Source organism: Sprattus sprattus (assembly GCF_963457725.1).
Source record: "Sprattus sprattus genome assembly, chromosome: 3".
NCBI lineage: Eukaryota > Metazoa > Chordata > Actinopteri > Clupeiformes > Clupeidae > Sprattus > Sprattus sprattus.
Genome location: NC_137922.1, coordinates 10,269,440 through 10,291,797, shown reverse-complemented (window position 1 = coordinate 10,291,797; position 22,358 = coordinate 10,269,440). Strand labels below are relative to the sequence as shown.

General features: G+C 45.2%; 1 protein-coding gene across 2 annotated transcripts in view; it reads right to left on the bottom strand.

The window, feature by feature from the left end:
• Positions 1 to 9,369, bottom strand: part of hecw2b (HECT, C2 and WW domain containing E3 ubiquitin protein ligase 2b) — a gene marked incomplete at its 5' end in the record, with an annotated part of 39,544 nt that extends 30,175 nt beyond the window's left edge. For both annotated transcript variants that reach the window (XM_080835984.1, XM_080835985.1), the window contains one exon: positions 9,000 to 9,369. In XM_080835984.1, the coding sequence (XP_080692110.1) occupies positions 9,000 to 9,369 (370 nt within the window). The remainder of the gene's footprint in view (positions 1 to 8,999) is intronic.
• Between the last annotated feature and the right edge of the window lie 12,989 nt (positions 9,370 to 22,358).

Here is a 22,358-nt window from a genome sequence, read left to right as displayed (position 1 = left end):
GTGTGTGTGTGTGTGTGTGGGGGGGGGGGGGGGGGGTAATTGTGTGTTCCACTTTGATCAGTCCATTAACTCCACTCAGGTTTATCTCTCTCACCCACACACACACTCACCCACCCCCACACACACACACACACACACACACACAAACACACATGAGAGAGATAGCGAGAGAGACAGACAGAGACAGTCAGAGAGAGAGAGAGAGAGAGAGAGCGAGAGAGAGAGAGACTGCCTCCACCTTCCTCTGATATGTTTCTATAAAGCTCTATAAAGGAAACTGAATCCAGCAAATAAGCCATTATGGCAGGAGAGCACTGAGGATGGGGCCTGCATTAGTCATTTGAATGCATAATTTATACACACAATAAGTGAGAACACTTAAGCTCCTAGGTAACATGATATAGCATTGGTGCACCAACAGGAGGTAGCCTTAAAATCATGACAAAGCCAGATTTTAGCCAACAAGTGTTCCATATCATGGGATGATAAGTGAATTAGCTCTCTTGATGGTCATGTAAGGCTGGGCGTGGGGAGTTGCTGACAGGTTGCTTTAAGGCCTTCGCTATAGCAACAAGAACAATAATATGCTACTGATCATGGCACACTATGGAAGACAGAGAATGTATACCCCCAAAAGAACTCAGACAAAAATGATTCACTTAACATGAAAACATGATCCAGTAATGCAATACATGATGAAAAACTGATCGTCAACACATTACACTCACACACTATAGGAAGTCCCTGCAAATCTGTGGGTATTCAGCCTCTTTACATTATGCCAAGGGAGCCACCCACGTTGGAAACAGGTAATTACATTGTTTTTTTTTTTAAATAAGCGGGCAATGGAGCACTCACTGCGTGTCGAGAATGTCAGTAAACCATGTTAAAACATCTGGCTGCTGAGCCCTTGGGTTGAATAATGAAAGGCTCTTCCCTGCAGGAGAATGCAACTAGAGTCATGCTAGTCTGCATAATAACTAGATAGCCCTACTAAGGCATTTTATGGAACACCTTGTTCTACATTAGAACAAATGCTAAGTGCTTACTTTGGTGCCTGGGAAAATAATTTCACTTACTAAACACACTTTGACCACAACCTCTGTAATAAGTTACTAAGTATTTTATTAGTTTTATTCTATAGTGACATGCTACAAATGGTCTGTCATCCTACTGCTTAAATACATGTCTGCTATAAAGGAGACAATTTCAGTCAGAAAACCAGAGAAACCTCGCACAAACCCCACCTGCAACTGAAGCCAACAAATCAGGGCTAAAGGAAATGCCATGGCACCTCATCTATTTTTCTCAAGGTGGTAAATATTGGCTTTCTGGCAGTGCCAAACAGGCGCCCTCTGTTTTACAGTCCACGGGTCGATCAAGAGAAAGGCCTGAAGCCAAGACCGCTTGACTTCCTTCACCCCCCTGCCAGGACCTCATCCAAATAAGTGGCTGTTGAACCCAATCCATCAGAGCGTTCTGAGAGGGCCTTTGAGCTGCATTTTTTGTATGAAAGGTGCTATACAAATAAAGCTTTATTATTATTATTCAACGAAAGATGCATTTTGACTTTCTTAGAGGACTAGACGGAGTCTGAAAATGTTGTTCATAACTAAAGATGCATTTTGACTTTCTTACAGGACTAGCCTGAGTCTGAATGTTCGTTCCTAACTACTATGAAGTTGCAGAGCATTAACAGCTACAGAAAGAACGTCTGAAGAAGTCCCGTGAGATGATCGAGGTGAGTGTTAACAAGCTCCAACGAGCCTGTGCTAAACTGAGAAAGGCATCTTGTGAATTATACATTCCTCAGCATTAACAATACGAAGAGCTTTACATTATTTTATCCTGCAATTAACACTCTGTTTTAAGCCTGTCTAAGTATATGCAGAGGAACCTTTGCATAGATATCATTTTGAATAAACTGCACGGCAACAACTAGATGGCACTGCAAGGGGCTGATAAAAGAGACCTTGGCAATAAGTGCATGACAACACCAGTCTTCCTGTCCAGGTGTGCTAAACACTCACTACCAGACTTCAAAAAGTTGTCTTTTTCTGTTTTTGTCACGAATGATACAGAAGACGCACCTACTGCATACACCATTTATATTATCCTTTGAGAACATGAAATATGTCGTAGCTTGTGTTGTTGCACAAGAAAGCGGTTTTGGTAGCCTTATTTTCTTATTATATACAGTCTGTTACTGTAATTAATATCATTAGAAAACACAATAATACCTTCCATATAGCTCTGCTGATGATGATGCATGAGTCAAATAACATGCATGCCTTGAGCTCCCCGGCCACTTATTTTTCCAAAATTAATAAATGCATTTCATTTTTTTTTTTAATTCAATGAAGACTAGACAGAAATAGTCTAAGTTGTCCCTAAAGCTTAATAAGATGCACTTTCTAAGAGGCTAAGAAATCTGGGTCATCAAAATAAAGTGGAAGTAACAAGTTTGAGTGTAATTCATTTAGACCCTGATTTAAGTCTCAAATCACACATAAGCAAGCTGATCTAAACAATATTGCCGTATAAGAAGAATGGACTACTGTAGTGCTCTGTTTACTTGCCTTCCATAAAAGTAAAATAGGAAACTACAGCTAATGCAGAAGTCAGCTGCTAGACTTTTAATGAAAACAATACAGAAGAGTGGGCAAGTTGCTTCTGTTCTAGCTAAACTGCACTGGCTCTTTGCATCGCTTAGAATAGACTTTAAAGTCCTTCTGCGTGTCACATCACTTCCATCACTGAGTCCCTGTTGTTTTATGTCCCTTCACGCGCCCCTTAGGTCCTCTACAGCAAATATGTTAAACATTCCGAAAGTCAAGAAGGTAGCAGCTTTCATCCAGTACGCATTTAAACTTTGGGACACTGTACCTAAAAAGCATTAGAGGTGAGCTCAGAGGGTATTTTTAAACTGCAACTTAAAACATATTATTACCTCCAGCAAGGAGGTTATGCGATCGGGTCCGTTAATTTATTTATTTGTCCGTCTGTCTGTGGACAAGATTTCTCAGAAACTACTGGGCGGATCTTTCTGAAATTTTCACAAGAGGTGGATCTTGGTCCTGGGACATCCCCATTACAATTTCAGGATGATCCGGATTGATCTTGCTTTACTATCAACGTCAACCCTTGCTGGAGGTCAGAAATCTCGGATTGCTCTTGTTAGCTAAATAGTTTAACTTATGTGATCTTCCCTATTTATGGCCCTTGGATTGAGTGGTTTATCTATGTTAATTGTTGTGTGGTTTATTATTTCTTATTTTGTATTTTTTGTTGGTATGTAAAGCACTTTGAGCTTCATTTCCTGTATGAAAAGTCCTAAATCTATTCAATAAGACAATGTGTAAGGAGATCAGATAAAGAAGTGCACAGTAGGTGTGAGTAAGTTAGGCATGTCAGGGTGTGTTAGAGGTGTTAGGAGAGGAGGTGATCTCAGAACAGATGAGCCTTCAGGAGATTTTTGAAGACACGTTCACATTCGCATTTCTCTATCAGAGAGGGACTCCCCTGCCCAGATAGAATTTAGTAAATCGTTTCACCATCAGGTCACTGCAAATGACAACAGTCTGGACTGAGAATGCCTTGTGTGTAGGGATGTAAACACGGATGATCACAGTGGACAAGAAGGAGCATAAGCCTGTATGACTGAGTTCAAGCAGATGGGTGCAGACCTAGAAGTCACTCTGTAGGCAAGCAATGGTGCCCTGAATTCGATCCGAGCGGCCATGGGCAGCTAGTGGAGGTCGATGAACAGTGGAGTGACGTGCCCTTTTGGGTTGATCGAAAAACAAGACGCGCCGCCATATTCTGGATAAAGATTTGAACTGTGCATGCTGGGAAACCCGCAAGAGGGGCATTGCAGTGGTCAAGGCGAGACAAAGCCATGGCCTGTGCCAAACGATGGGTGACATACTGAGTCAGGAAGGGCACGATTGTTTTATATGTTGTACAGTGCAAAGCAGCACAACCTAGACACAAACACAACATGGTCAGAGAAGGATAGCTGGTCATCAATCATCACGCCCAGGTTTCTCCCAACCTTGGTTGGGGTGAGAGATGAAAAGGGGATTTTTCTGTTGATATTGTGATTGTCACGAGCCTTGTCCTCTGTGATTCACAGCCCCTGATTTAACCCTACGTAAAAGAGTGACAACGCTCATCTGTACGGACGCCGCAGCAACAAGCCACAACTCACCGCGGCATGTCACAGGACAGAGTAGCCAAATCAATCAGGACAGTGGGGCCCTGGGGACCAGCATTTCCCAAGGCGCGCACACACACACACACACAAACACACAAACACACTGCTGCAGTAGAGCTGGACCCAAATTTACAACACATAGGCAAACTTTGAAACAAAGGGGGTCAGCTTTTCTTTTTCACAGGCAGGTACAAACGGGGCAAGTGCAGTGAGACAGCGCAAACCTAACCTAAGAGCATTGACAGATGAAAAAGAACACAAGGGCTTAAATACACCATACTAACAATAGAAAAGTAGGACCATAGTTCAATAAATTAAGGAAACAGGAAGTAACACAAAGAGGTTGTGAACAGTGACACAAGAAACAAAAGGTAGGCGAGTGGGGTGGGGTAGGGTGTTCAGGAGGACGACCCAGTGGCACTGACAGACAGGGCTGCTCAGGAGGATGACTCAGAGGAAGGAATGACAGAGGGGGCCACTTAGAGGGACACCCTGGAAGAAGAGCAGACAGGCGGGGCCGGGGATGCTTAAGAGGATGGCCTGGAGGCAGGGCAGACATGTGGAGCAGATGCTGAAGACAAAACTCCTCCGGGAGCCAGACAGGACGACGACCAGGAGGCAGGACTGACAGACGAATGCAGAGACCCTCGGGAACCAAGGCAGGATCGACGGATGAACAGACTCAGGAACAAGCTGGGCATCAGCCGACCCAGGAACATACATGGCATCGGCAAAATCTGGAACCAACTCTGAAACAGGCCAACTCAGGATCAGGAACCAACATGAAAACAGGAACCATCTCAGGGACAGTGCGTCAGTTGATTTGCAAACAAACAGACTCATAAACAGTGAGGGTGTCGGCCAACTCTGGTACAGGCAAGACATCGAGAGCGGGGCCTCCAAAACGCTGGGCAGCGGGACCTCCAAAATACTCGGCTGCTGATGGCCCAGAGTGCTAGGCCACTGAGGGGCACAACATTGTTTAGAGCCACGCTTTCTTCTGGGGAACCTTCTGAAAGCTAGCTGAGTTCCCCCGAAATGGAAATGGAAATGGAAAAAGAGGGGCAGGCACTAGTGACTGAAAACTAAGGCTGGGAGCCCTGCTGCAAAAATTCTCCGGTGTAGTGAGACCCACGGCATCCTGATCCAGAGCTGACGTCCCTGTGTCAGGATCTGCTGGGCTTGAGAGAGTGGTAACCTGGAGCACTGATGTATCAGGCTAAAAGCTGTCTGGCTGGCCACTTGCAGTCTGGGAGGTTGACTGGGTCTCAGTAGGCATTAGGCTAGCAGACTGAGAAGCTGGCTGAAGGCGAAGCTGGCCCAGGCTAACCACCTGGGGTGCCGGCCGGAGGCTAGCCAACTCGGGAACTGGATCCGTCAAGGAGCTAACAGACCAGGGGCTAGCCGACTCAGGAGCTCTACTATGCAGGGGGCTAGCAGGCCAGGTGCTAGCCGACTCAGGAGCTCTACTATGCAGGGGGCTAGCAGGCCAGGTGCTAGCCGACTGGGGACAGGCAGGACAGGAAGAGCGGCTGAGGAAGACGGGGCAGGAGTAACCGACCTGGATATAACATGGTGGGAAAACAGCTCCCACCAGGCAAAGGCAATCTCCTGGGTGAACGTGGGGTCTCGCCTCTAAATGGTGGCAAGTACATTTTTAAAAAGGCATGTTCCTTGCCAAGAAACGTTTCTCTCTGCCCACTGCCAAAATGAGTCCCTGAAACAGGCAGATGGTCCATTAGCTTCTCGGCTGGGTCCATGATTTATGGTCTGTCAATCTGTCATGCTGCTGTAGAAGAGCTGGACCCAAATGCATGACATGTAGACAAACATTTAAACACAAAGGGGGAATCTTTACTTACTGCCTGGTAGGTACCAACAGGAATGGTGCAGCAAGACTGCGTGAAACCAAAACATGAACACTGACAAACAATGAACTAAAGAAAATACACAGACCACAAGGCAAGAAGAGGCAGTTGGGACCAGTGATAGCATAAAATAAAGAGCCAGTGAGTAACAAAGGGGATGTGTTACACAAGAAACAGTGGCGGCGGTAGAGATAGGGCAACAAAAGCGCATGGTTCAGTTAATAAACAGTAGGAGCACATAGCTAACCAAGCAAAGTAAACAAACATCCCAAATCATGAAACTTAGAAAATGCCAACCTAGGACCGTAACACTTACTTTCTCTCCATCACTATTTCTCTCTCTCTCTCACACACACACACACACACACACACACACACACACAAGCAGGCACCTAAATAATCATCTTTTTGGCTTCCAGGATCATGCCAACACCAACTGAATACAGACAAAAACACAAGCCTCCCACACACACACAAGCAGCTCACACACACTTACATACACACACATACCAACATTACCCGGCAGACAATAATTCCAAGTGTAAGTTACCTCTTCAATGTAACCATCCACCTCACTCACACACAACCACACACACCACCACACACACACACTCCCACACTCACACACACACACACACACACACACACATCCATCAGGTCCCATCATATAAGCTTACTTTAATTAATTAACAACCAGCGGTGGAGAGCATTTCTGGCCCACGTGCTGAATGGCAAGTCATCAGCCATAAGGGGTCATCTATCAGCGCCTCCAGAAAGCCTCACGGGACAGATGGAGCCCAGCTGCCAGTAAAGGAATCCCAGTCCGACCTCAGGGATCAATAAGGGGCTAGGAACGCAGGCTTTGGATTATAGCAGGGTGGGTGGAGGTGAACGGTCTCTGGAGAGCCTGTCTCAGGACTTACCCCTCCCTGCCGGGATCAATGAGGAGCTGCCTCAAGTATGAGGATGGATTGGCTTTCTGTGGAAATCACTCTCCATAGGCAGCGTGTCACTGCCCTGTTTGGCTAAAGGCCCCACTACTAGAGGAACCTTCAGATACCAATAATAGCAGGGGTAGTAGTACTAGTAGTTTAAGTGATGGTGGTTGGCTACATGACTGCCGTGTTATTGGATCCATCCTCTTACTGTACATCCTCGCATTTCACACAAAAAAAAAACATCCCCATCCGATCCACTCTACTTGAGCTGAAGGCCTACTTTGTAGAGTTCAACACAAGAAATCCTGATGTTGTCAAGCAAAAGCACTGTTCTACCTCCAACATACAAAAAAATGTGGCGATAGAAGCCAGAAACCTCAGACTTTCTTCAATTTAGTAAAGTAACACTGGAAAGACTGGGCTGGTGGCAAAGTACACCACCTACGCTTCTTCTAGGATTAAATTGGTGTTTATCAGTACACCAAATAAACAAACAAAGTCAAGTTACATTACACAAGTTTCGCTGCCATAGAAAGCACATTCCCGTCACGGAAATTTGACACTCTGTGGTTTGTTTGTTGCATGCCAGTCAGTAGGCTCACATCCAAAGTCATAGATTCTTGGCTAAGTGAAGGTAAAATATGAGCGAGACAGCTGGCTCTGTGTCTCAGAGTCCGGTTTGAGGGACTATTTTTACCATGGCTACTCCACTGCATCCTGCCTAGTCAGCCCTGCAGGACAACGGAAACATAAACTAACGGTAACATAAATCAGATTTGTTATTGTTTGTAGCCCTGCTTGACTCCTCCTATTCCCAACTTTACTCTCTCTGTATCCCTCTCTCACTCACTCACACACACACACACACAGACACACACAGACACAGACACACACACAGACACACACACACACACAGACACAGACACACACACACACACACACACACACACACACACGCCTTTCATTGTGGCTATGGGAATCGTAAGTACTCAGGGCCTAGCAACAGGGCTAAGTAATTAGGGATGACCTTCACTGTGAGTGAGTGAGTGAGTGAGTGAGTGAGTGAATGAGAGCAATAGCGAGGGAGGGAGTGGGGACAGTGTGAGAGTGAAAGAGAGGGATTGAGTAAAGAGAGGGAGAGAGAGATAAAAGGCAGCCAATGACACAGTGTCTCCGCACCAATGCACAGCTGACTCAGCTCTTTTTCTTTCTTTCACTTCTCTCTCCTTCTCTCTGTCCCTCTTGTTCCCTCTTTCCCTCTTTCTCTTTCACCCAGACACCTCCCCCCCCACACACCCCCCCCCCCCACACACACACACACACACACGCGCGCGCACACACACACACACACACACGCTGACAGCTTCATAGGTCACAGCCTGGCTGTTTTCAGCTCCACCAAGCGTCAAAATGGAGATCCATCTCTAACCCCCTCTACCTCTCCCCCCGCGCCCCTTTTAAGCACTCTGGGCGGTAACAAAATGGACCTTGGTCCAGAAATATCAGTGTAAATGAAGAGCCCATTAACAAGTCTCTCCTCATTTAAAACACCTGTCCCATTATATCACTCTCACTTATGTCCTCCCAACTGGGCAGCTTCCTCCCCATCCAACCATCTCCTGACAGCCCCTAACAGGCTGTCAATCAAAGCCTCTGGTCTTAGATAATTACCAAGAATGACACTTGGCGTTTTAGTCAGTGAAAGCAAATTGGTCTTTCAGCTGATAATTGTATTTTGTACTCTATCTTATAGAGCAGTGGCCAGGGAAATTATACTGTAATTATAATAATAATACTGTAATGATAATCAGCTATAAGTGCCCCCTCGACTAAAATATGGACACTGAAGTCACACTCCACGACACAAGCATTACAGTCCCCCCAACCTCAAAATGGTAAATCGGTGATCTGGTTACTGTTCACTGTAACATTGGATCTGAAACACACAGGGTTGCTGCTGCTGTCTCCCCCACCCACCGATTTGGTACAGCCCGATCCAGTCGGTGGCGTCCACTTCCTCCTTGATGTCCCAGGAGATGACCAGGTTCTGGCCTCGGCCCAGCGTGAACTGGAAGGTGGATGCCGTCAGCGAGGAGCGGCTCTCCGACGTCACCAGGTCCGTGTCACTGTTGGCCCGCTGCAGACCCAGGGGTGCGGGTGCGGTGTCACCTGTGCCCGAGCGGGAACCTCCAGCCCCCCCGCCTCCCAGCCCCCCTCCTACTCCACCACCACCACTGCCTCCACCCTGGACGGAGAGGGTGCGGAGGTTCTCGGGGCTGAGCGTGTAGCGCATGTGGGGGCTGCGCCGGCGCACCACCAGCAGGTGCTCTCGGGCGGTGGTGGTCATGGCAGGAGGAGGGGGATGGTGCGTCGTGTGGTGCGGGTGAGGGTGAGAGTGGGAATGGTGAGGGGAGTGGGGGTGGGAGGAGGTGGAGTGGGGGTGGGAGGAGGTGGAGTGGGGGTGGGAGGAGGTGGGGTGGGGGCGGGGGCGGGGGGGGAGGACAGCCGTGGCGAGGGAGGGGCGAATGGTGGAGGCCGGGTGGGATAACAGACAAGGAGGAAGGTAATGAAAAAGGGAGGGGGGGGGGGGGGGGGTTAGGGGTTAAGGGGAGGGGGGTAGAGGGGGAAGTAGAGCCTCCTGCCTCCTTTTCAGGAAATGGGTGTTGCTGGCCTGTCAGAGGGTCCTCCTCCTCTCCCGTCCCTCCGGACCACCTCTGGCATTTACCGCTCCCTCCGCCCCCCACCTAATCACGTCCTTCCGAGGTGTCCAAGCTGATGGGAATCATCCAATCCCAGTGAGGGACGGGCGCCGGTCCTCCTGCACCTTCCCCAGGAAACTGTGATGATGTATTTCCTGTTTGAGTTTGAGTTGTGTTCACAGCGCACACATTCTCTGAAGGTGGTTCCTCCTCGCCAGTTTCTCCTCTAAGACAGGTGGGCCGCCAACAACACCTTGCCACGCACTGAGGCGAAAATCCTTGGCGTTCCCGATCTTCTCTTCACGCACCAACCGCACCACTACAGCCCCGTGGTGCCATAGCTGTACACTGAAAGCCAGCGTCGACTAAACCAATACAAAACCATCATGCTCGTGTCCTGGAGCTAGGAAACAAGCTAGAGAATACCCTTAGTGTCTTCTCACATTCATCAGGGAGAAGAGAGATGAAGGGAACGAAAGAATGTGTGGAAAAAAAAGTGAGAGTGTCTTCTCTGGTAAGATCCTGAGGCGGTAAGAGGGGAGGTTTCCCAATGGGTGTTTGGTGTATGGGATGGTTGGACTTCGACGCTGGGACTACACTCCGGTTGGGGTGGGTGGCAGTCAGTGGAGAAGCAGAGGGAAGGACTGACACCTGCAGAGAGAGGGAGAAAGAAAGAAAGAGAGAGAAGAAAGGGGGTGAGTGAGTGGGTGACACAGGGAGTTCCGGGGTGGGAGTCATCAATACTACTGGCAATAACAAAGAACAATGGGAATCAATCAGACAGGCAGACAGGGTCGTCGTGATGGACAAAGACAATTCACTGAAGCCTTAAAGTCAACTTGAAGTGACCATGCTTAGTTAAACCAGATGGCGGCAGCAGTATAACATGACCTCCATCAGGCTGTCTAATCAGGCTGTGAAATGAGGGCTCGGTTCAAGATCTCCAACTGCTTGGGTGTCCTCCACACATCCTCATCTCATTTTATTTTTTGTAGTGAGGATAATTACACAGACAGGCACCATTTGGTGTAAACTATACAGCTATATAAGCAGCACTGGTGGTGTACGGTGACAACCTTTATATGTATAACACCTTCCTCATACCCAATGATAGTTCACAAAGAAGATAAGAATTACATTTGAACAGTTAAACCTCATAGATCTGTGAGATGTCAGTTGCAGTTGCAGCGTGAGGTGGACAGAGAGGAAATGACAACACAGCTCTGACTCGCCTCCATTTCCTGTTGTGGAGGAATTTTAATCTCATTGGAGGGAGGGACGGGCAGAGGGAGAGAAGGGAGGGAGGAGGGGAGCTTTGGTATTACTGCTCTTAATCACGAGGGGGCTAGGCTTGCTGCCTACTCCAGCTGTAAACAACCCCTCACACACACACACACACACGCACACGCACACACACACACACACACACACACACACACACACACACACACACACACACACACACACACACTGTCTCTCTTCCCTTTAATTTCCCTCGCCCTGAGAGATCGCTTTCACACGTAGCACAGTATGTATAGCACCCTCATCCAGTGATTCATCTATCCATTCATCTATCTATCTATGTATTTATCTATCTATCGATCTACACAGGCATCATCAGTCCATTTACCTATCCCTCCATCCAGTATCGTATCTATCCATTTATCTGTGTGTCTTCTTTCTCCACCCTTCCCTCAGTCCTGCTTTCCCAAAAACAGATATCGGTGTCTCCCAAGAGAATCTTGAATTAGATCACACTGTAGCTGTCGGCGCCATATCAGGATGGGGGAGAATCACGTCAAGTGCTGCCAGGCTAATGACCTGCTCAGACCCCCAAACAAACACCCACACACACACCCACACACACACCATACACAACAGCACTAGAATAGAAACAGTACAAGAATAATCCTCACTACACTGAGATTTCCCAACTATGTTTATACATGTATGTCTGGAATATAATTGAATTATCAGGACAGAGACAACAGCAAAGGCATATGGCCAAATCAAATATAGCAAAGGTGCTATAGCTGTCAATGATATTCAGTATATAACGTTGTTGTTGCTGTTAAGCATTGCCAGTGTTATAGTCGAGTCACTAAACCTCCAGTCCGAGTCAAGTCTCGAGTCCCCAATGTTTAAGTGACCAAAGAAGAGTCAGAGTTTTCAGTTTGTTTATTTGATTAAGGGGGACAGCATACATTAATAAACATTAAATGTAAATGCACCCAATTATAGCCAAAAGGCTAGTTTCCATTGGCAGTCCCCCTGCCACAGTGAAAAAGGCTAAACAACCTAGTAAAAGGCATTAACTTATATATCAAACATAACATTGACAAAAAAAATCTAAAAATAAAATAAGTGAATACAAAAATAAAAAAGGTTGGGTCCCCATTACCTGAGTCCAAGTCTGAGTCATCCCTTCCATCCCTTGTTTAAATGCGCATTTTCTCTATACTAATTAAACCACCTCCCTCTGGCGAATCGAATTTATATGCGCATAGGGGAAGTTTATGCGCATTGCACGCGTTTCCAACCAGGATTAAATATTCGTTATTCGAATTGATTTAATGTGCTTAACGTAAATGAAAACAGTTTATTCGAGCCATTCTTGTCATTAGTGTTTATATTTATATTCGGATTTGGACTGTAGACTGTTGCAGTGAGACAACCGTCCTGCACCGAATGTGATGTTCTCTACTGCTGGGGTGGGCAATTCATTTTCCCAACGGGCCACATGAGAAAGTGGGACTGTTGTGGAAGGCCGGACCAATAGGCTGAACTCAATTCTGCTCAACATTAATGTTAGCTCTTTATAAAAAAGCATTACATTGTATGGTTTTGATTTACTGCTACTGGTATGAAAATGTGGTGCAGGCATAGTAAAAACACATATGACATTGCTTATATAATAAATACAGGTATTTACGTTTGATTCCTAATTTACCATTGACCTCCGTGGGCCGCAAAAGGCCCCGGGCCAACTTTGCCCAGGTCTGCTCTACTGCTTCTCAGACTGCCAGCTAATACACCACACCTCATGCAGCATATGCAGTTGCTGTTATATACTAGTATAATATAGCTATGGTTTCTGTGTGTTGTTTCCCCTCATTGCCCATGACACCTAGTTTATTGTAGGCTAACCGATGAACTTGATTTACGTGCAAACTTTGAAGCTATAGGCCTATTGTTTAACTGTAGCCTACTTTAATTATTAGGCTATCATTATTATTATTACTACTACTTTCATATCAAATGAAACAAATGGTTCCAACCCCTTTAGCCTTCCTAAAAAGTCTGAAGTTTTCCACCCACAGCTGATTAGTGAAGTGGGCCTTCACCAAATTAAAAAACTCCCTAAACCCCCCTCGCTCCCAGATGTACGACGGTCTGTATGGGTATGGAATTCGCTGCTATCGGAGTGCGTAAAATATGTAACATCATTCTATGCCTCCTTCTTGCAGCTATTAAAGTAAATAGCTCAATAGCTACACCATTGATAATTCTGACTGCGGAGAGGAGGGCGTACATTATAGCCTACCAAAAAACTCTTCCTCCAAATTCGACTGAGGACTCAGGTGATTGGAAACGGTCGCTGATGCGCATTTGGTTTGTGCGAATCACCATGAATGCACATAGCTAATGCGAATGAGCTTAATGGAAACCCACCTAATGTCCTCTTCATTAAATAAAGTTCATTGAAGTATCTGTTTAACATTATTGTGTGGTGAACAATACACAGCCAAAGGGGGAAACTTCTTCAGGTTTGTATAGTGAATAGATGAAGGAAACTAAAAGGTCCCACATTGAACACTACTTGTTCAAAAGTACTTTAAGACAGTTGGTTGAAGTCCAGCAGTAGCATATCAATTTCCAGGATATTCCAGGATATCAATTTCCTTACTACAGTTGAGGGAGGACCTGGCACACTTGCACGGAACGAAAAATTATCCAGACTTAAGTAGAGCAGCCGATTCCCAAATACAAACAAAGAAAAGTAGACAAATTTGTCACGAAAAAGTCGCTAAAATAGGGGGGGGGTGGGGGAGTAGAGAAACGGAGAGCTGCTAAGACAGGCTGCCACTCGAGGCGGAGCCACGTCACAAAGTGTACTGCAGGCGGAAATGAAAAGTAGATGGAGTAGAAGAGAGTGGAGCTCTTCAGTCGAAGAAAGAAGGAGAACAAGCAAGGGCTGCATTGTACATGGATCCATTTAAGGTTGTCAAGTCTTAATTCACTCAAGAGAAAACAGGATGTTTGAGAGTTAAAAAGAAAGGACCTTGAGTAGCATCTTCAACAGGTATCAATCAATCAATCAATTTCAATTTTATATAGCGCTTCTCTATATACCCGAAGACGCTTTACAGAGTAGTCCGGTCCAGTCCATTCATTCAGACAGCCATACCAGTGGTGGTAAGCTACATCAGTAGCCACAGCTGCCCTGGGGCAGACTGACGGAAGCGTGGCATCCAATGAGCGCCAACGGCCCCTCCGACCACCACCAACATTCATTCCAACATTCATTCGTACATGTACATGTTGACAGAGGCATGTGGAACTTGTGTTACTGGCAGACATTCCTCCAGTTGGAGAGATAGGTTCACCAATGGATCACTTATGATGTCTTCCCAACTCTAAGTGGGTGGGTGAAGCAAATAATTGAAATGTTTAAAAACAATGTTTCTAAAAGAAAGATAGGAGGGGATTTGGATATTTTACCTTCCACGGTGTATGACATAATTAAAAGATTCAAGGAATCTGGAGGAATCTCAGTGCTTAAAGGGCAAGGGCGCAAGCCTAAGCTGAATAGCCATGATCTCTGATATCTCAGACGACACTTCATCAAGAACAGTCATTCATCTATACGCGATTATAACCACATGGGCTCAGGATTACTTTGGCAAACCTTATCAAGCACGACAATATGGAACCCTTGTGACATCCACAAATGCCAGTTCAATCTTTACTGTGCCAAAAGGAAGCCTTATGTTAACCATGTCCAGAAGTGCCGTCGAAGCGCTGGGCTCGGAAGCATCTGGGATGGACCAGCACACAATGGAAACGTGTATTGGGGTCAGACGAATCAGTATTTCAAGTCTTTTTTTGACGAAATGCACTCGTGTGCTCCGGACCGAAGAAGAAAAGAACCATCCAGAATGTTACCAGCAACTAGTCCAAAAGCCAGGTTCTGTCATGGTATGGGGTTGTGTCAGTGCCCTTGGCAAAGGTAAATTACACTTCTGTGATGGCACCATTAGACTTTTTTGCAGGAAGAATGGGACAAAGAGACACCTGAAATACAAACTCACTTGGCGTCTTCAGTCCCTAAACGTTAGCCCTTTAAACGTCATCCCCTTCATTCCTTTTTAAGTGTTATGGAAAGGAATGGCAATATTACAAAGTGATAAATGCCTTACTGTGCCAACTTTTTTTTAAATATGTTGCAAGAGTCATTCAAAATTGAATTTAGTGATTATTTTGAAAAAACTATGAAATTCATAAAATTATGTTGTATTGTTTTCAATGTAATACAGGTAAAAGAGAATTTACAAATCACTGTTTTCAGTTTTAATTGAAATGCAACATACAAGTCCCAACTTTTTCTGATATGGGGTTGTACATTTGCACTTGGAAATCACAAACATCCTGTGGCTCTCTCTCTGTGACAAAGGGAGTAAAGCTGAAGCAAGCAACCAGATACTAAAGGAATGTAGGATGTGGTAATTCGTTCAACTGTGACCAGGCTATGGCATGCCTGATAGCACCCAAAGCATAGGGCTTGCTGTGAATACGAAGTCCAGGTTGAGAAGCTGTGGTATATATATGTGGTATATACAGTACCAGTCAAAAGTTTGGACACACCTTTCATTTTTATGAGAAGTGTTTTCTTTACTTTTATTATTTTCTACATTATAGATTTATACTGAAGAAATTTGAACTACGAAAGAACACATATCCAATGATGTACTGAACAAATAAAGTGTTATCTACCATGTAGATATAATAAAAGTAAAGAAAAAACTTCTCAAAAAATGAGAAGGTGTGTCCAAACTTTTGACTGGTAGTGTATATATACCACAAATTTCAATTTTCTGGATTTAATAATTCTCGTGAATTTTGCCTTACAGTTGTAGTGCATCCTGTTGTTATTTTGACTTAGCATGAGTTGGGTATGAGTTCATGTGACTGTGAGAGGTTTGGCTGCTGTGGGAAGTCCCAAACCAACAGCACAAGAAATGTAACATATCTTCCTGTTTATAACTAAAAAAAAACATATAATACTCAATAATGTATACTTAATAATACACCCATATGATATTTACAAAATTGTACTTACTAATACTTACTAAAGTGCTCACAAACTAACTCAAAAATGATGGACAGATTGTTCTGACATTCTTTCTCCTAACCCTCCCCACATCCTCCATTGCATTCTTATCTCCTTCCTGCTCACTCTGACCCTCTCTTCTCAAGTGACTCATATCCTACCATTGACAAAGGGACCCAAAACATGGCCACCACAGAATCTTTTAGTTAACACTTTACAAAAAACTCAGGTGTAGAGACCTATGTGGAGAGACACTGCAGTATGTGTTGCTGTTGTTGGTTGATTCAAAGTGCAGATTTGGAATTTGACATCAGATGGACTCTCATTGCTGCTTGAGGATTAAAGATTAGGTGAGCGGGAACACTGATCCAGGGTCAGTGATTAGAGAGTTAGACGGCCAACATGGACTTCTCCTGATGGACAGAGCCTGGCACAGTCTCTCTCTCACTCAATCATGTACATGTGTACACACACACACACACACACACACACACACACACACACACACACACACACACACACACACACACACACACACACACACACACACACACACACACACACACACACACACACACACACACACACACAGACAGTGTGCTACAAAGAACCCAATTGAAGCAGATGGAGCAGAAGAGAAGAGGAGAGAAGGAGGTAGAGGAGAGTGTGAGGGGGAACAGACGGAGGAATGCAACTTACATAACCACACCAGAAAGGATGGAGAGAGTAGATATGTGCATGTGTGTGTGTGTGTGTGTGTGTGTGTGTGTGTGTGTGTGTGTGTGCGTGTGTATGAATGTGTTTCTGCAGGAAAGAAAAATACAGAGAGAATGGGTGTAAGAAATTAGCCTGGGTGCCATCCGTTTGTACGCGTTCCACTGATCAAGCTGAACAACGTTTGTTCAGCAAGAAGGCAGCAATCAGTGGAACGCGTACAAACAGATGGCACCCAGGCTAATTTCTTACACCCATTCTCTCTGTATTTTTCTTTCCTGCAGAAACACATTCATACACACACACACACACACACACACACACATGCACATACCACCACACACACACACACACACACACACACACACACACACACACACATGCACGGACCAGGCTAGTAAGAAATAAGGAACAAGAAAGAACAAAAGATAGATAGAATTAACAACAGAAATAAAGACTTGAGAGTAAAATGAAAATGGATATCAGCAGCGCACAAGACTGTAGTAGACCCAAGCGGTGCTTAGCAGAGGGCCTCCCTGGACCAGCGGAGCCTTATATAAGCAGCATGCCTTCTGCTTAGCCTCTCCTACACAGCTCTGCCGGGCTCTGTTTGAAAAGCTGACACGGCAGCGCTTTCTGAGGAATGTCACTGTCAGACTACCCCACAGACAGAATGGCATAGGAGGGTTAAAGAAAGGAGGGGTGAGCCTGGAGAATAGTACATGAAAGAATTTAAGCCTGCAAAACTGTCTGACAATGAGCATACTAGCAGCTTCCATAGTCCCAGAAGAAAGTGCCCAAACAGTCAACGTGGCTACATTCCAGTACTGGCAAAACAGTCTTTTCGTTTTGGGTCACGTTGGTTATTTTATAGAGCGGAGAATGGTCAGGAAGACAGCCAATTCCTTGCAGCATTTGAAAGAAACTCATCAGAAATGGTGCCAGGTCCAGTTAGAACTTGACTGACACCTGTCAGTCGTCGTGACATTTCTTCAAACTGGACATCCCAAGAGGACAGAATTTCCTGATGAGTCTACTTCAGCCAAAGAGACAGGGAGGCAGAATTGAACGGAGTGATTGAACGGTCTCTCTCTCTCTCTCTCTCTCTAACTCTCTCTCTCCCTCCGACTCTCTCTCTCCCTCTAACTCTCTCTCTCTCTCTCTCTCTCTCTACCTCTCTCTCTCTATACACACACCATCTTAGCTCATTTTCCTGGGCAGGTGAAAGCAGTCAGTGGGAGCGAGTGAAGCGAAACTGCACAGTGGGCTGCAAGGGCGGTGAGATGGAGGCTTCCTGTCAGAGGCAGAGAGCGGAGACAAGACACGATGTATTAATTATTCACCATTCGTGTGTGCATTACATGTAGTCATCATGGTGATACCATAACCTCCATTTCTCAATTCATCTGTCCAAATAGTGGAGTAAACAGACCTAGTGTGCTGGCATTCTATTTCACAGCAGACACAGACACTGGATACAAAAGTGCCACGCCTAGCAGTCTTCTCGAGCCCTCGAGCAATTCAGCACACTATCATTGCAGAGAAAGGGATATTTCCTTAATGAGTGCAGTCTGGACTTAGTCCCTAAACAAATGTTGCTGTCGTTGTTGATGTTTGCCCATTTGTTTGTCAATGCATTCAAATGGAAAAACAAGATACGGCTCGGCGAATATTTGGCAACAAATATCCATTTTCCATTAATCAGTGAATCTGCACTCAGCCCTCTTCGTTCCACTGATAGCATGCGCGTGTCCGTTGTCAGTACACAGAAGTGTATGATGATATCATGATGACACTATGTCACTGGGTTTAGTTCTGCTGCAGTGTAGTCAGCTGTTTTGTCTCTGGTTGGAAAGATAGAGACACCAATCCTGCGGGTCATCTTTAAGGTCGAGAAATAATGAAATCATCTAGCCCATGTTCGTAACATACTCCATAATCCATAACTTCCCCCCCAACCACCAATCCCCCATCCTAGAGGGAAATCTTTGACAAATGCACAAATTGGTGAATATGTTTTCAGCCAGTATGCTGAGCCAGTATGCTGTCTAAGGGCAAAGCTCTTGCATCAGTCTACACAAGATACATAATCATCAAGTGGGAGTAACTCATTATGAATCTAATTGCTGCATGGTAAATTGACTTCATAAGAATATGAATGCATGCACATGTTTCGGAGATGAAAACAAGCTCATTACTAGGATCACAACCCAAATAAACTGATTAACAACGCAACACACACACACACACACACACACACACACGCACGCACACACACACACACGCTCACACCAAGCCACAAGAAGGGAGAAAAGCCTGTTATCATCACCAAATGCCACACGTGACACAGACCGCGCACGAATACACACGCGAATAATCTTACAGACAAACATCTCTTTAAATATGAACACATCAAGCTATTCATTAGCATGGGGAGTGCTGTTGGCTACCACACACACACACACTGGAGGTAAATGTCCTTGATCCCTGGGCCGGGATTAGAGGAGAATGGATGGATTTAGTCTGTACAGAATGGCTCCATTAATCCCAGTATTACTACATGCTCTTCATCTGATTCCGCGTCGCCACTGCCCTCCTCCCAGCACATGTGCGCTCTCTCTCTCTGTCTCTCTCTCTGTCTCTCTCTCTGTCTCTCTCTCTCTCTCTCTCTGCTCTACTGTTTCCTCATCTCTCTCTCTCTCTCTCTCTCTCTCTGCTCTACTGTTTCCTCATATCACTTTCTTTCCCTTCTGTCTCAATTCTCTCAAGCTTTCCCTCTCATCGGCACAGCGCCATGCCTTTCTCTCTGTGCTTCAGCTCTCTCTCTCTCCCTCACATTCTACAGGGAGGCCACCATCTCCACCCTGCACATCATAGACACGCCATTATCCATTTAGGCTGGTTCACTCCCTGACTAGCTCTCTCTCTCTCTCTCTCTCTCTCTCTCTCTCTCTCTCTCTCTCTCTCTCTTCTGTACAACATCTCTCTTCTGCTTACATACATAGTTCCTGTATCTGTGTTCTCTCCCTCTCTCTTCTTTATCTCTTCATCTCTGTGATCTCTGTGCATTTGATCTTTTCCCACAGCCTATGTCCTCCACTGCTGCAGTTAATTCCTCCAACCCTTGGTGTATGCTCAGCTTTCTACATCTCCTTTCCTGTCTTTACAAAAGGAGGCTTCATTTAAACTTAAACCAGGCTGATTGTCGAGTATAAACACTGCAAATGGTAAATTAATTAACTGATTAACAATTATTTCACAACGAAGAACATGACAGCATTGCATGATGATGTGCTCTCTCCCACAGAAACCACTTTTCTCCGCTGCCTGAAACACCTCGTTGGAAATCCAGGCCTTTTCCTTTGTTACAAGATGATGCAATCTCGTCATCACAGTCCTTACTGCCAGCCTAGCTGACCCTTCAGAGCCCACTGGGGAGTGATATACAGGATACCATTAGTGGCTGCAGCTGAGGGTGGAAATCAGCCAATTTACAGGACAGTGAGGTCACCTGACCTCTGCAGCACCACTGCCAAATGCCTGTTCATTGCTTATCCTCCATATGCACACACTATCACATACAAACACACACATATACACACACACCCCCACACGCACACCAGTGGAATGGCTCCAACTATTTAAGCTTTGAATGTCCGACAACACATAAACAAATCCATGTGAGTAAACATTAGCAAATCCCACATCCCCACCTCTACCAACCCATCCCCACCCCCACCTCCAAAACAAACTGACTGATGGATCCGCGATGGCCAGGCTTGATAGTAAGGGATACAGCACTCTCTCCAGTTCATGTCTACTGTGTATTAGTCTATTTTCGTATGAAAGCTTTTTTTTATGTTAATACCACCCAAACTGCTATGAAAAAGGCTGCAAAGACTGCCAAAGTGTAAAAGGTAACAGGGACATTAAAGATGCATGATGGAGTTTTAGTGTAAGAACAGTCAGCTACTTACCCTAAAAAGCGTTCAAAAACCTTGCAAACATCACCAGCCCGGCCGAAGAGCCCAGCTAGCACTGATAAAAGCTTGCAAACATGCCAACTGGCGTCTTTTGGCAATGTCATGCTGTGAAGGCTTTTAGTAAAGTTTTGCAGGGTGTTCCGACCCAAACCACAGAACTACATAGTGCATAGCCTGGACGTCTAGTGGGAATGCCAGGAGTGTTTGTATATCCTTGACAAGACCATTTGATATTCCATCAGTAGTTGCTTGTTCAAAACATACTTCAAATAAAATTGCTATAACATTAACCAAACAGCAGGCATTTTATCGAAGCTGTGATATATTTACAAAATAATCAAATATCTAATAACTAAAAGTACATTTCTTTTTGTTTGTGTTTTATTGTGTATGTGTGTGTGTGTGTGTGTGTGTGTGTGTGTGTGTGTGTGTGTGTGTGTGTGTGTGTGTGTGTGTGTGTATGTGTGTGTGTGTGTGTGTGTTTGTCATTGATGCAGACACAAACTGTTGACCTCTCTGCTGTGATTTTGAGCTTCAGTGCAGTTGTGTCAATCCCACTATGTCATCCTGCCAGGAAGCCTTCAGCACACTTAATACCGTCACTTAATGATCTTACATCCAGCCATCCATCCTGAGGCTCTTTAGCATGACAACACAGAGGCAGGGGAAATGCTGAATCAGCAACCCCAAGCTGCTACTACTGCCAGGCTCCATTCACTAGTGTACTGTACGTCGATGGGTAAGAGTGTAAAAGAACTATGCCAGGCAGGAGGAACCTCAGACCAACAGGACTCTCCTCTGAAGTCTGTCATCACAATCCAAGAGTTGAAGAGACAGGTCACAACCACTGAAGCCTGAAGTTATAGAGGAAAAGAAAGATTCTGAAATTATGAATTCAAAGGATGTGCAATGAAAACAATTTGCAGACGAAATTCCCAAAAGCTGACAGAATGTGAGGGCCTCACATGTTGAAATACTGTACAACTATACCAAGAAAAAGGTGCCATCAACCCACCTTATCAGGGCTTTTGCTTGCTTTCATAGGAGAACCCATAAAATGTTCTAAACAGCACTCCGGAGTATTCTAAGTAGAACTCTTAAGTCCTCACTTATGCGAATGAGTCGAACAATACAAGAGAAAAGAAACCTCAAAGCCGGCTGAAACCTAATAACTGCATATCAAAGGCTCAGGAGAATGTAATAGCTTTCCAGGAATAATGTAATCACACTGGATAACACAGTAATGAATTAACGTGGAATATAATGACATTTTCAAGCTCACAGAATTATCCCTTTTGTGCTGTGTGTGTAATGATATATTAAGCTGTGATTTAGTGACGGCTTTATTATCTCTTTACCTACTCCAGATGATACCCTAAGGACAACAGTTGAAAGGACCACCCTCTTGCTGAATAGTGCGGCAGTTGAAATCTAGGACAGTACTTCATGGGTGCCTTTGACACAAACTGCCAACTGCAGCAGTTATGTTTCAGTGGCTGCCCATGGAGCAGCTGACTCTGGAAGAAATAATGACTGGATCCGTGCCCGATCAGGGCCAGATCTGAGCCAACACCGGCAGCCACCTTGGTTGCCATAACCTGTCTAAAGT